The 14726-nt window shown below is 48.2% G+C and overlaps 1 protein-coding gene across 1 annotated transcript in view; it reads left to right on the forward strand.

The window, feature by feature from the left end:
- Positions 1-14726, forward strand: part of COG5 (component of oligomeric golgi complex 5) — a 664814-nt gene that overhangs the window by 2860 nt on the left and 647228 nt on the right. Inside the window, exons 2-3 of the mRNA XM_075343478.1 lie at positions 9135-9198; positions 11404-11524. Coding sequence (XP_075199593.1) covers positions 9135-9198; positions 11404-11524 — 185 coding nt within the window. The remainder of the gene's footprint in view (positions 1-9134; positions 9199-11403; positions 11525-14726) is intronic.

The raw sequence follows: 14726 nt of genomic DNA on the forward strand, positions 1-14726 counted from the left end.
ATTTTACGGGGCAATTTTTCCTGATATACTTGGGAAAATTAAAAAATTTTAACTCAAAGAACATTTTTGTGGAGAAAATATGATTTTTTTACTTTCCCGGCTCAATGTTCCAATCTAATGTGAAGCACCTGGGGGATAAAAGGTGCTCACTAAACATCTAGATAAATTCCATGAGGGGTCTAGTTTCCAAAATGGGGTCACATGTGGGGGGTTTCCACTGTTTAGGCACCTCAGGGGGTCTCCAAACGCAACATGGCATCCGCTAACGATTCCAGACAATTTTGCGTTCGAAAAGTCAAATGGCCCTCCTTGCCTTCTGAGCCCTGCTGTGCGCCCAAACAATTGATTTCCACCACATATGAGATATCGGCGTACTCAGGAGAAATTGCACAATACGTTTTTTGGTGTGTTTTTTCCTAATACCCTTGTGAACAAAAAAGCTACCTGGTTGAAGTAACAATTTTGTGGTAAAAAAAAAAAAATATTTTCTCGGCACAACGTAATAAACTTCTGTGAAGCCCCCAGGGGTTCAAAGTGCTCACTAAACATCTAGATAAATTCCATGAGGGGTCTAGTTTCCAAAATGGGGTCACTTGTGGGGGAGCTTCATTGTTTAGGCACCTCAACGGGTCTCCAAACCCGACATGGCGTCCAATAATGAGTCCAGCTAATTTTGCTTTCAAAAATTCGAATGGCGCTCCTTACCTTCCGAGCTCTGCCGTGCGCCCAAACAATTGATTTTTACCACACATGGGGTATCAGCGTACTCAGGAGAAATTGCACAATAAATTGTATGGTGCACTTTCTCTTTCTTTGTCGCTCTATTGGGAGACCCAGACAATTGGGTGTATAGGCTATGCCTCCGGAGGCCGCACAAAGTATTACACTTAAAAGTGTTAAGCCCCTCCCCTTCTGCCTATACACCCCCCGTGCTCCCACGGGCTCCTCAGTTTTTTGCTTTGTGCGAAGGAGGCAGACACGCACGCACAGCTCCATAGATGGGTCAGCAGCAGCTGCTGACCATGTCGGATGGAAGAAAAGTGGGCCCATATAGGGCCCCCAGCATGCTCCCTTCTCACCCCACTCTTGTCGGCGGTGTTGTTAAGGTTGAGGTATCCATTGCGGGTACGGAGGCTGGAGCCCACATGCTGTTTTCCTTCCCCATCCCCCTCAGGGCTCTGGGTGAAGTGGGATCTTACCGGTCTCCAGGCACTGAGACCGCGCTTCATCCACAACTCCTGTGGAGCCTGCTGGATAGGAGCCGGGTATCGTTCAGGGACATGGCCCTGCTACTTGAAGGTACTCTGTGTCCCTGTGGGGACCGCGCACAGCAACACTCCAGCATTGCTGGGTGTGCTAGTGCACCGGGGACCGCGGCGCTGACCGGGTTAATGTGCCATTACACACTCAGCGTCGCTGAGTGTGTTTATGTAGGGGGACTACCGTACTACCGCCGCCGCCATGTTTTTAACACTGAGGCGCGGCTGGGACTTGTAGTGCGCCGGGGACTTCCGCGCGGCCGCGCTTTTATGGCAGCCGCGCTCATTACTTGAGTCCCCGGCTTGTACGGCCTAGTGTTTCCTCCTCCCGCCCACAGCCCTGACAGGCAGGGGAAGGGCGGGACGCTTTACAGACGAGCTGCAGTGAGGGCTGGAGCATGCTTTGCATACTCCACTCCCCTCACTGCACTGTGAGGCACCAGTTCCCGCACTTTCTAAGGGTCACGCCCACGGCTTCCTCCTCTCTCAGGACGCCGGCAGCCGTGCCATTACACACTCAGCATCGCTGAGTGTGTTTATGTAGGGAGACTACCGCGCTGACCGCCGCCGCCATGTTTTGACACTGAGGCGCGGCTGGGACTTGTAGTGCGCCGGGGACTTCCGCGCGGCCGCGCTTTTACGGCGGCCGCGTTTATTACTCGAGTCCCCGGCTTTTGCGGCCTAGTCTTTCTTCCTCCCGCCCACAGCCCTGACAAGCAGGGGAAGGGCGGGACGCTGCACAGGATGAGCAGCACTGAGGGCTGGAGCATGCTTTGCATACTCCACCCCCCTCACTGTCCTCTCCTCAGAAGCCGGCAGCCATTCCTGTCAGCTCCTTGAATGCTGCAGAGGGGGACAAATTCTGACAGACCCAGGCAGGGACCCTGGTGGCCTCACAACCGCTTTATGCGGGGGGTATGCAGCATCTGTGGTGCTAGCCACATTTGTGCAGGAGTGTAATTTTAAATCATATGTTTATAAGATATGCTTTACACTGTATGGTGCACAGTTGATTCTGTATATATATTGTGTTGCTCAGGGAAGTCAACAGCATGGCGCCCATAAAAGGCAGGAGCGCCAAACCACAGGCTTACTATGCTGCCTGCGCCGCATGTACGACCCCTCTGCCGGCAGGATCCACTGAGCAATCCAGACCGGTATCTCAGCACAGGGGCACTGTTGAATCATTGCTCCCTGGCCCACCTCAGTTGGACCAGAGGTCTCCCCGGGGTGTCTCATAGATCCCAGAGTGAGGTCTCTGATACAGACCCCAGCCCCTGACCGTCTAAGCGAGCTCGCTGGGAAATTCCCTCGACATCTTCATATTGGTCAGGGTCTCAGCGGGGGGAATCCCTGGATGATGAAGCGGAGACAGCTGATCAGGATTCTGATCCTGACGCCGCTCTCAATCTTGATACGCCTGACGGGGACGCCATAGTGAACGATCTTATAGCGTCTATCAATCAAAGATGCCACTCACAGGCAGATGGAGCTCTGGTTGAAATCCATCTATGAAGCTATCAGCGCTTCTTTTACACCAGCATTTGCAGCCGTATGGGTGCTACAAGCTATCTCAGCAGGTCAAGCGCAAATTGACGCAGCCACACAGACGTCGGCATTTGCGTCTTACGCTATTAATGCTGTCCTGGACTCTGCGAGCCGTATGGCGGTTGCTTCCGCCAATTCAGTGGTACTCTGCAGGGCCTTGTGGCTACGGAACTGGAAGGCAGATTCTGCTTCCAAAAAAGCGTTTAACCAGTTTGCCAATTTCTGGCGACCGACTGTTTGGCGAACGTTTGGATGAAATCATCAAACAATACAAGGGAAAGGATACATCTTTACCCCAGCCCAAACCGAACATACCCCAACAGAGGATGGGGCAGTCGAGGTTTCGGTTCTTTCGGGGCGCGGGCAGGTCCCAATTCTCCTCGTCCAAAAGGCCTCTGAATAGATCAAGGGCTCTCCGATTCATGGCGGTCTAAGTCAAAAAGACCACCGGAGGTGCCGCTACCAAAGCGGCTTCTTGATGGCTTTCGGTCTCCTCAATCCGCATCCTCGGTTGGTGGCAGGCTTTCCCGCCTTTGCGACTCCTGGCTGCCAAGGGTAAAAGACCGTTGGGCGAGAGACATTCTGTCTCACGGTTACAAGTTAGAGTTCGCCTCTCGTCCCCCGACTCGATTCTTCAGGTTATCCCCGCCTCCCGAGCGAGCCGAGGCTCTTCTGCAGGCGCTGGGCACCCTGAGGGCAGAAGGAGTGGTGGTCCCTGTTCCTCTTCAGCAACAGGGTCACGGGTTTTTCTCCAACCTGTTTGTGGTTACAAAGAAGGACGGGTCTTTCCGTCCTGTCCTGGACCCGTAACTGCTCAACAAACACGTATAGACCAGACGGTTCCGGATGGAAACCCTCCGCTCCGTCATCGACTCAATGTCCCCAGAAGATTTCCTTGCATCGATCGATATCAAAGATGCTTTTCTCCACGTACCGGTGGCTCCAGAGCACCAACGCTTCCTGCGCTTCACCATAGGAGACGAACACCTGCAGTTCGTGGCACTGCAGTTCGGCCTGGCTACAGCCCCACGGGTTTTCACCAAGGTCAGGGCTACAGTAGTTGCGGTCCTCCACTCTCAGGGTCACTCGGTGATCCCTTACTTGGACGATCTGCTGATCAAGGCACCCTCTCAAGAGGCATGCCAACACAGCCCCGACGCTTCTCTGGGGGCTCTCCAGAGTTTCGGGTGGATCATCAATTTTCCAAAGTCAAATCTGACACCAGCCCAATCGCTGACTTATCTTGGCATGGAGTTTCATACCCTATCGGCGATAGTGAAGCTTCCGCTGATCAACAAGCGTTCACTACAGAAAGGGGTGCAATCTCTCCTTCAAGGTCAAGCACACCCCTTGAAGGGCCTCATGCACTTCGTGGGGAAGATGGTGGCAGCAATGGAGGCAGTTCCTTTCGCGCAGTTTCACCTGCGTCCTCTTCATTGGGACATCCTACGCAAATAGGACAGGAAACCGACGTCCCTCGACAGGAACGTCTCCCTCTCTCAGGCAACCAAAGCTTCCCTTAGGGGGTGGCTTTCTTCCTACTTCATTATCGCATGGGAAATCCTTCCTACCCCCATCCTGGGAGGTGGTCACGACGGACGCGAGTCTGTCAGGGTGGGGAGCAGTCTTTCTCCACCACAGGGCTCAGGGTACGTGGACTCAGCAAGAGTCCTCGCTTCAGATCAATGTTCTGAAGATCAGGGCAGTGTATCTTGCCCTAAAAAGTGTTCCAGCAGTGGCTGGAAGGCAAGCAGATCCGAATTCAGTCGGACAACTCCACAGTGGTGGCTTACATCAACCACCAAGGCGGAACACGCAGTCGGCAAGCCTTCCAGGAAGTCCGGCGGATTTTGATGTGGGTGGAAGCCACGGCCTCCACCATCTCCGCAGTTCACATCCCGGGCGTCGAAAACTGGGAAGCAGACTTTCTCAGTCGCCAGGGCATGGACGCAGGGGAATGGTCTCTTCACCCGGGCGTGTTTCAGGAGATCTGTTGCCGCTGAGGGAGGCCGGACGTCGACCTAATGGCGTCCCGGCACAACAACAAGGTCATGGCATTCATGGCACGCTCTCACGATCACAGAGCTATGGCGGCAGACGCCTTAGTTCGGAATTGGTCGCAGTTTCAACTCCCTTATGTGTTTCCTCCGCTGGCACTGTTGCCCAGAGTGTTACGCACGATCAGGGCCGACTGCCGCCGCGCCATCCTCGTCACTCCAGACTGGCCGAGGAGGTCGTGGTACCCGGATCTGTGGCATCTCACGGTAGGCCAAACGTGGGCACTACCAGTCCGACCAGACTTGCTGTCTCAAGGGCCGTTTTTCCATTTGAATTCTGCGGCCCTCAACCTGACACTGTGGCCATTGAGTCCTAGATCTAGCGTCTTCAGGATTATCTCAAGAGGTCATTGCCACTATGAGACAGGCTAGGAAACCAACGTCCGCCAAGATCTACCACAGGACGTGGAAAAATTTCCTGTCGTGGTGCTCTGCTCGGGGTTTTTCTCCCTGGCCTTTTGCCTTGCCCATTTTTCTGTCCTTCCTTCAATCTGGACTGGAAAAGGGTTTGTCGCTCGGCTCCCTTAAGGGACAAGTCTCAGCGCTCTCTGTGTTTTTTCCAGTAGCGCCTAGCCAGACTTCCACAGGTATGCACGTTCCTGCAGGGGGTTGTCACATCGTTCATCCTTACAAGCGGCCGTTAGAACCCTGGGATCTGAACGGGGTGCTGATGGTTCTTCAGCAACCACCATTCGATCCAATAAGGGATATTTCTTTCTCACGCCTTTCGCAGAAAGTGATTTTCCTAGTAGCAGTCACTTCACTTCGGAGAGTGTCTGAGCTAGCAATGTTGTCGTGCAAAGCCCCTTTCCTGGTGTTCACCAGGACAAGGTGGTTCTGCGTCCGGTTCTGGAATTTCTCCCAAGGGTGGTACCCCCCTTTCATCTCAATCAGGATATCTCCTTACCCTCTTTTTGTCATCATCCAGTTCACCAATGTGAAAAGGATTTGCACTGGTTCGATCTGGTGAGAGCACTCAGGCTCTACATTTCTCGTACGGCGCCCCTGCGCCGCTCGGATGCACTCTTTGTCCTTGTCGCTGGCCAGCGTAAAGGGTCACAGGCTTCCAAATCAACCCTGACCCGGTGGATCAAGGAACCAATTCTCGAAGCTTACCGGGCTGCCGGTTCCCTCAGGGCTCTAGGCCCATTCTACCAGAGCCGGGGGCGCGTCCTGGGCTTTGAGGCACCAGGCTACGGGTCAGCAGGTGTGTCAGGCGGCTACCTGGTCGAGCCTGCACACTTTCACGAAACACTATCAGGTGCATACCTATGCTTCGGCGGATGCCAGCCTAGGTAGACGAGTCCTTCAGGCGGCGGTTGCCCACCTGTAGGAAGAGGCCGTTTTACGGCTCTATTACGAGGTATTATTTTACCCACCCAGGGATTGCTTTTGGACATCCCAATTGTCTGGGTCTCCCAATAGAGCGACAAAGAAGAAGGGAATTTTGTTTACTTACCGTAAATTCCTTTTCTTCTAGCTCTAATTGGGAGACCCAGCACCCGCCCCTGTTTTTTTGTGTACACATGTTGTTCATGTTGTTTGGTTTCAGTTCTCCGATATTCCTTCGGATTGAATCTACTTTACACCAGTTTATAATCTTTTCCTCCTTCTTGCTTTTGCACCAAAACTGAGGAGCCCGTGGGAGCACGGGGGGTGTATAGGCAGAAGGGGAGGGGCTTAACACTTTTAAGTGTAATACTTTGTGCGGCCTCCGGAGGCATAGCCTATACACCCAATTGTCTGGGTCTCCCAATTAGAGCTAGAAGAAAAGGAATTTACGGTAAGTAAACAAAATTCCCTTCTTTCTCCCTTGTGAAAATGTAAATTTTTATGGCTAAATTAACATTTTCGTGTAAAAAAGTAAAATTTTTAATTTTTTCCTTCCACATGGCTTTGGTTCCTGTGAAGTATTTAAAGGGTTAATAGACTTCTTAGATTTGGTTTTGAGCAGTGTGAGGGGTGCAGTTTTTAGAATGGGGTCACTTTGGGCTATTTTCTGTCACCTAGGCCTCTCAAAGTCACCTCAAATGCGATGTGGTCCCTAAAAAAAAAATGGTTTTGTAAATTTTGTTGGAAAAATGAGAAATTGCTGATGAACTTTGACCCCTTCTAACTTCCTAACGAAAAAAAATTTTGTTTCGAAAATTGCGCTGATGTAAAGTAGACAAGTGGGAAATGTTATTTAGTAACTATTTTGTGTGACATATCTCCCAGATTTATAGGCATAAAATTTCAAAGTTTAAAAATTGCAAAATTTCCAAAATTTTCACAAATAAACGCAAAAAATATCGGCCTAAATTTACCACTATCATGAAGTACAATATGTCACGAAAAAACAATGTCAGAATCGCTGGGATCCGTTGAAGCGTTCCAGAGTTATAACCTGTCAAAGTGACACTGGTCAGAATTGCAAAAAATGGCCCGGTCATTAGGGTGTTTTAGTGGCCGGGGGTGAAGGGGTTAAATAAAAGTTCACATTATGTAAAGTTCATACATACCAATGACATCTACATGCACTTATCCATCAGAGCTCAATAGACCAAAGATCTCTTGGATCTAGATGTCAATATGATAATGATGTAGACAAATAGCTCAGAGTATGATTACATGTGGAAATGCTCATCTTCTCATGCCTTTAGTGAACAGGAAAAATACATCTTTCTCTGTTAAATGGAACACTAAACCAACATGTGTTCTGTGAGTACTAAGGGGATGATAACAAGATGACAAGCTTTTGTATCGCTCCATGAGGTCACTGACATACAGTGGGAGATGATAGTAAGGCTATGTTAACACGCGTGAGGGTTTTTTTTTTTTTTTTCCTGCACAATTCCTTCCTGCTGCCAAAACCTGGTCTCTTCTCAGTAAAAAATCCTGCATTGAAAACACAGGCATTGCTGTATCTTTTTGGCATCTTTTGCTGTGGTTTTGCAGCATTGTTTAGCTGGGTTTTATTTGGGAGTTGTGGATAATGTTGGGAGGGGATCATGCTCTACTTCAGTATGTCACAGTACATGTTGACATTCATGGTTCCCTCAATGAACTGTAGCTCCCCACAGACAGCAGCATTCGTGCAGCCCCAAACCATGGCACTCCCACCACCATGCTTGACTGTAGGCAAGATACACTTTTCTTTGCACTCCTCACTTGGTTGCCACCACACGCGCTTGACACCATCTGAACCAAATAAATTTATCTTCGTCTCATCAGACCACAGTACATGGTTCCATTAATCAAAGTCCTTAGTCTGCTTGTTTTCAGCAAAGTGTTTATGGGCTTACTTATGCATCATCTTTAGAAGAGGCATCCATCTGGGACAACAGCCATGTAGACCAATTTCATACAATGTGTGGAATTTGGTCTAAGCACTGACAGACTGAACCCTACAACCCTTTAACCTCTGCAGCAAGGCTGGCGGCACTCGAACGTCTTTTTTGAAAAGACAACCTCTGGATATGACGCTGAGCATGTGCACTCAACAACTTCTTTGTTCGACCATGGCGAGGCTTGGTCTAAAGGCCCTGTCACACACACAGATAAATCTGTGGCAGATCTGTGGTTGCAGTGAAATTGTGGACAATCAGTGCCAGGTTTGTGGCTGTGTACAAATGGAACAATATGTCCATGATTTCACTGCAACCACAGATCTGCCAAAGATTTATCTGTGTGTGTGACAGGGCCTTAAGATCTTCAGTGTTGTCCCATGAAAACATTATAAAATATTTGTAAAAATATAACATTACATGCTGTGATCTTTTTCTTTCTAAAATGTTAAATATTCAATACATGTTCTTCCTTTATATTTACTTGCCAACTAATGTTAACCCCTTCACGACAAATGACATATATTAACATCATATGTTGTGTTACCTGCCTTTGATGAGGGCTCACATGCCGAGGTAGGGGGCGGTCTGGTCCAATTGGTGTTGCTGCTCTCGGTTTTGCACAGTTCAAAATACTGTAGTGCTTATGCCCTTTCTCGCGCCTGTGCATTATAGTACTTTACTCTGCTCTCAACAAGGCAGATCAAAGAACGCCTGCGCAGGAGCGCAATGGAGGTCTCTCTGTGAATGACTCAGGATGCGTCATGCACACGGGGCTGGGCAGGAGGAGGGTGATTCCACAAAATAGTGGAGGCGCCGGACCCGCAACCCGAGACTCCCATCAGACTGGACCGCTTCATAGGTGAGTATTTTAAAGGTGTTTTTACAGAACGGCATGGGCACTTATATACAGCATTTATTAACCCCCCAAATCACCCCTGCAGGTCAAACATTATCCACAAGACAAAACAATCACTGATCTCGGTGAGACGAGCCAGAGAAATCTCGGTGAGACGAGCCAGAGAAAACACTATCGGCAGCCAGCAAAGGCGCTCAACACAGTGAAATCCTAGGTACATTGCCCCCTGGGAAGTATGCAAATAAAAAAAGGTCAGTGGAGCCTCTGTTAGGAGTCTCGACACAGATAATAGCCAGATATCCCTCCGGGAAGGACCTAGCCAAGGAGTGGCTCTTTTTAAGGAGACCACCATAACCACCATATTAAGTGGCCCTTTTAGTCAATATCCAACTCTTTGACGAGTTTAAAGATATGACAAGGGAAATACCAAGGCCAGGTATCCATCCACAGACAGCTGTTTCGGGGTATTGCCCCTCATCAGTGTGGAGTAGGATTCTGGCTAGGTGGGAGCAATGCCTAGTAGACCAGCAAGACAAAACAATCACTGATCTCGGGAAGACCAGCCAGAGAAAAGACTGCTGGCAGCCAGTGAGGGCGCTCAACACAGTGAAATCCTAGGTGCATTACCCCCTGGGAAGTATGCAAATCAAAAAAGGTACGTGGAGCCTCTGTTAGGAGTCTCGACACAGAAAATAGCCAGATATACCTCCGGGAAGGACCTAGCCAAGGAGTGGCTCTTTTTAGGAGACCACCATAACCACCATATTAAATATAATGAAATATATTTTTTTCCAATTATCTATTTGTTTTTAAACTCCACTTCCTGACCCAAACAGCTACTGTGAGTACAACCAATCACAGATGACGGCACAGAGGATGGGCGAGGAAACAGTGAATATTCATAAGGGTTAATGCTCGGACCCAGAACAGTGTGACAGCCAAGGGAAACTCCAAGTATAATTCTCCTGCTTTAATGACTGCACGTTATTTTTTTATTTTATTTTTTTCACTGCACCTGCCAGTCACAGTAATACCAGTAGCAAAAATGTCTATGGCATTGCTGTGATTGGCAGACGATCCCGTCATGTCAGTGGCTGAAAAACAGGCACCAGACATCTGGGAGAGAGACTCCAAGCTCATGAGGTGAATACCAAAATACTCAACAAGTAATGAATATCCTGAATACCGTTTAATATTCGTGTGGGTAACGAATAGTGAGGAATATATTCGCTCATCACTATTCATGTTAGAATATTTGCAACTAACTCTAGTAATTGTGAGTGTGGACCTTCTCTTTGGAGGGTAGGTTTTTGCCCTGAGGAGATCATACTGTCCTATAGAACAGCTGTGTGTTTTCTGCCTTTACCTATGTTTTATAAAACGACCCGTTCATCAAATATCGTTTCTTTTGGTGGTATATTCTTAAACTGTCAATAGATCTTACTATATCTGACTTGTAAACTTTATTACACAAACTGTACAAAAAGACTACATAGTTTCTTCGCGTGTGAGTATTCACTTTGTATAATAATAAATGTTAGTCTGCATCTGCCTTTAACCATTCCCAAACACATTGCCTATCCTTGCCTACCCTCTTTGTTTTACGTCACTTTCCCTTTCTGTTTGTCATGGGTTTTTATTGGTGTCAGGTGAAGCTTGACCTATAAGATCCTTTTATAAATCTGTACTATAGCAGCAATCTAAATCCGAGCAGTGTTCTAGTGTCACTTTGTTTTAGCTCTCATGCTGTTCCTACATTGTGAAAAGGAAGATGTAGGTAGTGCGCTGGGTGGTACAGTTGCCATGACAATCGTACGTGAATGCTTAAGGTGTTTTATTTAGAATTGTGTCTATATAGGAAACTTCTCAGGCAAACTGTGGTTCCCACTGCAACTATAATTTCCAGCATCCTTCCAGATGCATGAGAATACTTTAAAAATGATGTGGGTGTCAGCTGGATAATATGGTATTTTAGGTTCACTCTGTCTCTCGACCTTGTACTGTTCATACATTGTCCATGTGTTCCAGAAGCCTTATGGATAGTGAGTATAACTGGGAAGTGATTGATGTAAAACATCATATTCCTTACAGCAAACTTCAGAGCACAGAGCGTCCTAGTTTATAGGCTGCTGACTACTTAGTTTAACCTGTTTGTTGATGTGCACATACCTCCTCCTCATCATCACATCACCAAGTATTCTGATCTTGTGCGGGAGAGTCCAGCATTATGGCTATTTCTTTGCGTACAAGCCACAGTTGGGATTCACTGTGGTTGTGCATTCCCTCTACAGTATATTGCTGATGGAAGCTTTAAAGAATCTCTTCTAATGTATTAAATCTGTTTTCATTTTCAGTCTGCTTGTGATTTGCTTCGGAGAATTATACGTATCTTGTATCTTAGCAAGAGACTTCAAGGTCAGCTGCAGGGTGGGAGCAGAGAAATCACTAAAGCTGCTCAGAGTCTAAATGAGTTGGGTAAGTTTATTTTTTTTTTTATAGTTTGCTTCAGTTTAAAGAACATGAAGAAAGATCTTCCAGTCCTGTTAATTCGCATTAAATTGAACCTTCATGAGCCATTTAATATACTGTAAGTTTACAGTCCCCTATGGCGACAAACATTGCTGCTGTCATAGTATTTCTCCAATGTGGTGTTGTGTATTTTTAGCTTGTAATTAGGGCCGGATTCTGAGCAGCATTCAGTCATGTGCGAATGAGGTGTGCAAAGCAAACCGTGAAGCCAGAATGATTGCCAAATGTTTGCCGTGCCTGTACATGCTGTGCACTGACCGCTGGTCTGGTCTAATTCACACTTTATGTGCTGAAGGGCATCTGAGACATTAGACTATATAGGATTGATGACGATTTTTCCGTTCCAGCAAGACTGCACAGATTAAGGTCAAAGAGGACTTGGGGAAAGCATGAACCCCATTTTAACGCCTTTGAGATCAGCACACTGTATGCCAGACCTTCGCTTACTACATCAGTATTAGATTGGTTGGATGGTTTATACACGTTTTGATCTAAAAATGGTAACTAGGTATCTTACTTTTTCTATATGTCTATATATTCAGTATTTCTTTGAAGAGGACCAATCACCAGGATTTTCATATATAAACTAAAGCCAGTTCTATACTGGCGCTATCATGCTGATTCTATACATACCTATAGTCGCGAGATCGGATGTATACTTTCTGAAATACCGGAAAGTAAAGTTTGTGAAATGCACTGTTTGATACCAGCTACAGAATATGGAACAGGTGGGTTGGGTTTTGCTTGTTATTCTACCCCCCGGTCTGCCTGCCTATCCTTCCTCCCCCTGTCTCTGTTATTACAGGGGGAGGAGAGAGGGAGGAAGGCCAGGCATCTAGACAGTGGGTGGGATTAACTAGCAAAACCTGACCCACCTATTAGATATTCTATAGCTGCTATCAATCAAATAACAGTGGATTTCACAAACTTTACTTGCCTTTATTTCAGAAAGTATACATTCAATCTCACAACTAAAGGTATGTTTAGAATCCGCATGATAGCGCCAGTATAGCACTGGCTTTAGTTTATATAGGACAATCCTGGTGGTTAGTTCTCTTTAAGGAAAACTTTGACACACTAAATTATGTGGGGAAAAAAAGGAAATATAGTCCACTTTTAATGTCTTCAATTCATGCATATTATTATACCGACCTTTCGACTTACAGTCACTCTTAATCAAGGTTGTTTTTTTTTTTTTTATCTGGGTATATAAAAGAAAAACAAAAACAAGGAAAACAAAATGCTATAAATGTACAATCGTAAAATAAAATGGAAAACAGAAAATGAAAAATTACAAGCGGTTAGTTTATATTTGTTCATGGAAATTTGTACACAGTCAAAGATCATCATTATTGCACTGTGCCAAAGTTTTTCTTATACATTATATTTCTTTGTCGCTCCATTGGGAGACCCAGACAATTGGGTGTATAGGCTATGCCTCCGGAGGCCGCACAAAGTATTACACTAAAAGTGTAAAGCCCCTCCCCTTCTGCCTATACACCCCCCGTGCTCCCACGGGCTCCTCAGTTTTTATGCTTTGTGCGAAGGAGGCAGACATGCACGCACAGCTCCACAGATTGGTCAGCAGCAGCTGCTGACTATGTCGGATGGAAGAAAAGTGGGCCCATATAGGGCCCCCAGCATGCTCCCTTCTCACCCCACTCTTGTCGGCGGTGTTGTTAAGGTTGAGGTATCCATTGCGGGTACGGAGGCTGGAGCCCACATGCTGTTTTCCTTCCCCATCCCCCTTAGGGCTCTGGGTGAAGTGGGATCCTATCGGTCTCCAGGCACTGAGACCGTGCTTCATCCACAACTCCAGAGGAGCCTGCTGGATAGCAGCCGGGTATCGTTCAGGGACATGGCCCTGCTACTTGGAGGTACTCTGTGTCCCCGTAGGGACCGCGCACAGCAACACTCCAGCATTGCTGGGTGTGCTAGTGCACCGGGGACAGCGGCGCTGACCGGGTTAAATGTGCCATTACACACTCAGCGTCGCTGAGTGTGTTTGTGTATGGGGACTACCGCGCTGACCGCCGCTGCCATGGTTAACACTGCGGCGCGGCTGGGACTTGTAGTGCGCCGGGGACTTCCGCGCCGGCCGCGCTTATACGGCGGCCGCGCTTATTACTCGAGTCCCCGGCTTTTGCGGCCTAGTCTTTTTTCCTCCCGCCCCCAGCCCTGACAGGCAGGGGAAGGGCGGGACGCTGTACAGACGAGCAGCAATGAGGGCTGGAGCATGCTTTGCATACTCCATCCCCCTCACTGTGCACAGTGGGGCACCAGTTCCCGCACTTTCTGGGTCACGCCCACGGCTCCCTCCTCTCCTCAGGACGCCGGCAGCCATTCCTGTCAGCTCCTCGGACGCTGCAGAGGGGGACAAATTCTGGGAGACCCAGGCAGGGATTCTGGTGGCCTCACAACCGCTTTAAGCGGGTGGTAAGCAGCACCTGTGGTGCTAGCCCCATTGTGCAGAAGTGTAATTATAAATTATATGTTTATGGTATATACTTTACACTGTATGGTGCACAGTTGATTCTGGCTATATACCCTATTGTGTTGCTCAGGGAAGACAATAGCATGGCGCCCACAAAAGGCAGGGGTGCCAAAACACAGGCTTACTATGCTGCCTGCGCCGCATGTACGACGCCGCTACCGGCAGGTTCTACTGACCCTCATTGTGTGCTCTGCTCGGCCCCTGCTGCACTTACTCAGCCGGAGCCTCTGCTAAGAGGGGCCCAGGGGGAGCCACCTGCTGACACTATCCAGGTGACAGGGACGGAGTTTGCAGTCTTTAAGGATAAACTCTCTGAAACTATGGCTAAGATACTAGAAGCCTTGCAGTCCAGACCGGTATCTCAGCACAGGGACACTGTTGAATCATTGTTCCCTGGCCCCCCTCAGTTGGACCAACAATGTCCCCCCGGGGTATCTCATAGATCCCAGGCTGGGGGCTCTGACACGGACCCCAGCCCCAGACCGATTTAAGCGAGCTCGCTTGGAAATTCCCTCGACATCATCATATTGTTCAGGGTCTCAGCGGGGGGAATCTCTGGTTGATGACGCGGAGACAGCTGATCAGGATTCTGATCCTGAGGCCGCTATCAATCTAAATACTCCGGACGGGGACGCCATAGTGAACGATCTTATT

The sequence above is a fragment of the Anomaloglossus baeobatrachus genome, chromosome 4 (assembly GCF_048569485.1).
Source record: "Anomaloglossus baeobatrachus isolate aAnoBae1 chromosome 4, aAnoBae1.hap1, whole genome shotgun sequence".
Taxonomy (NCBI): Eukaryota; Metazoa; Chordata; class Amphibia; order Anura; family Aromobatidae; genus Anomaloglossus; species Anomaloglossus baeobatrachus.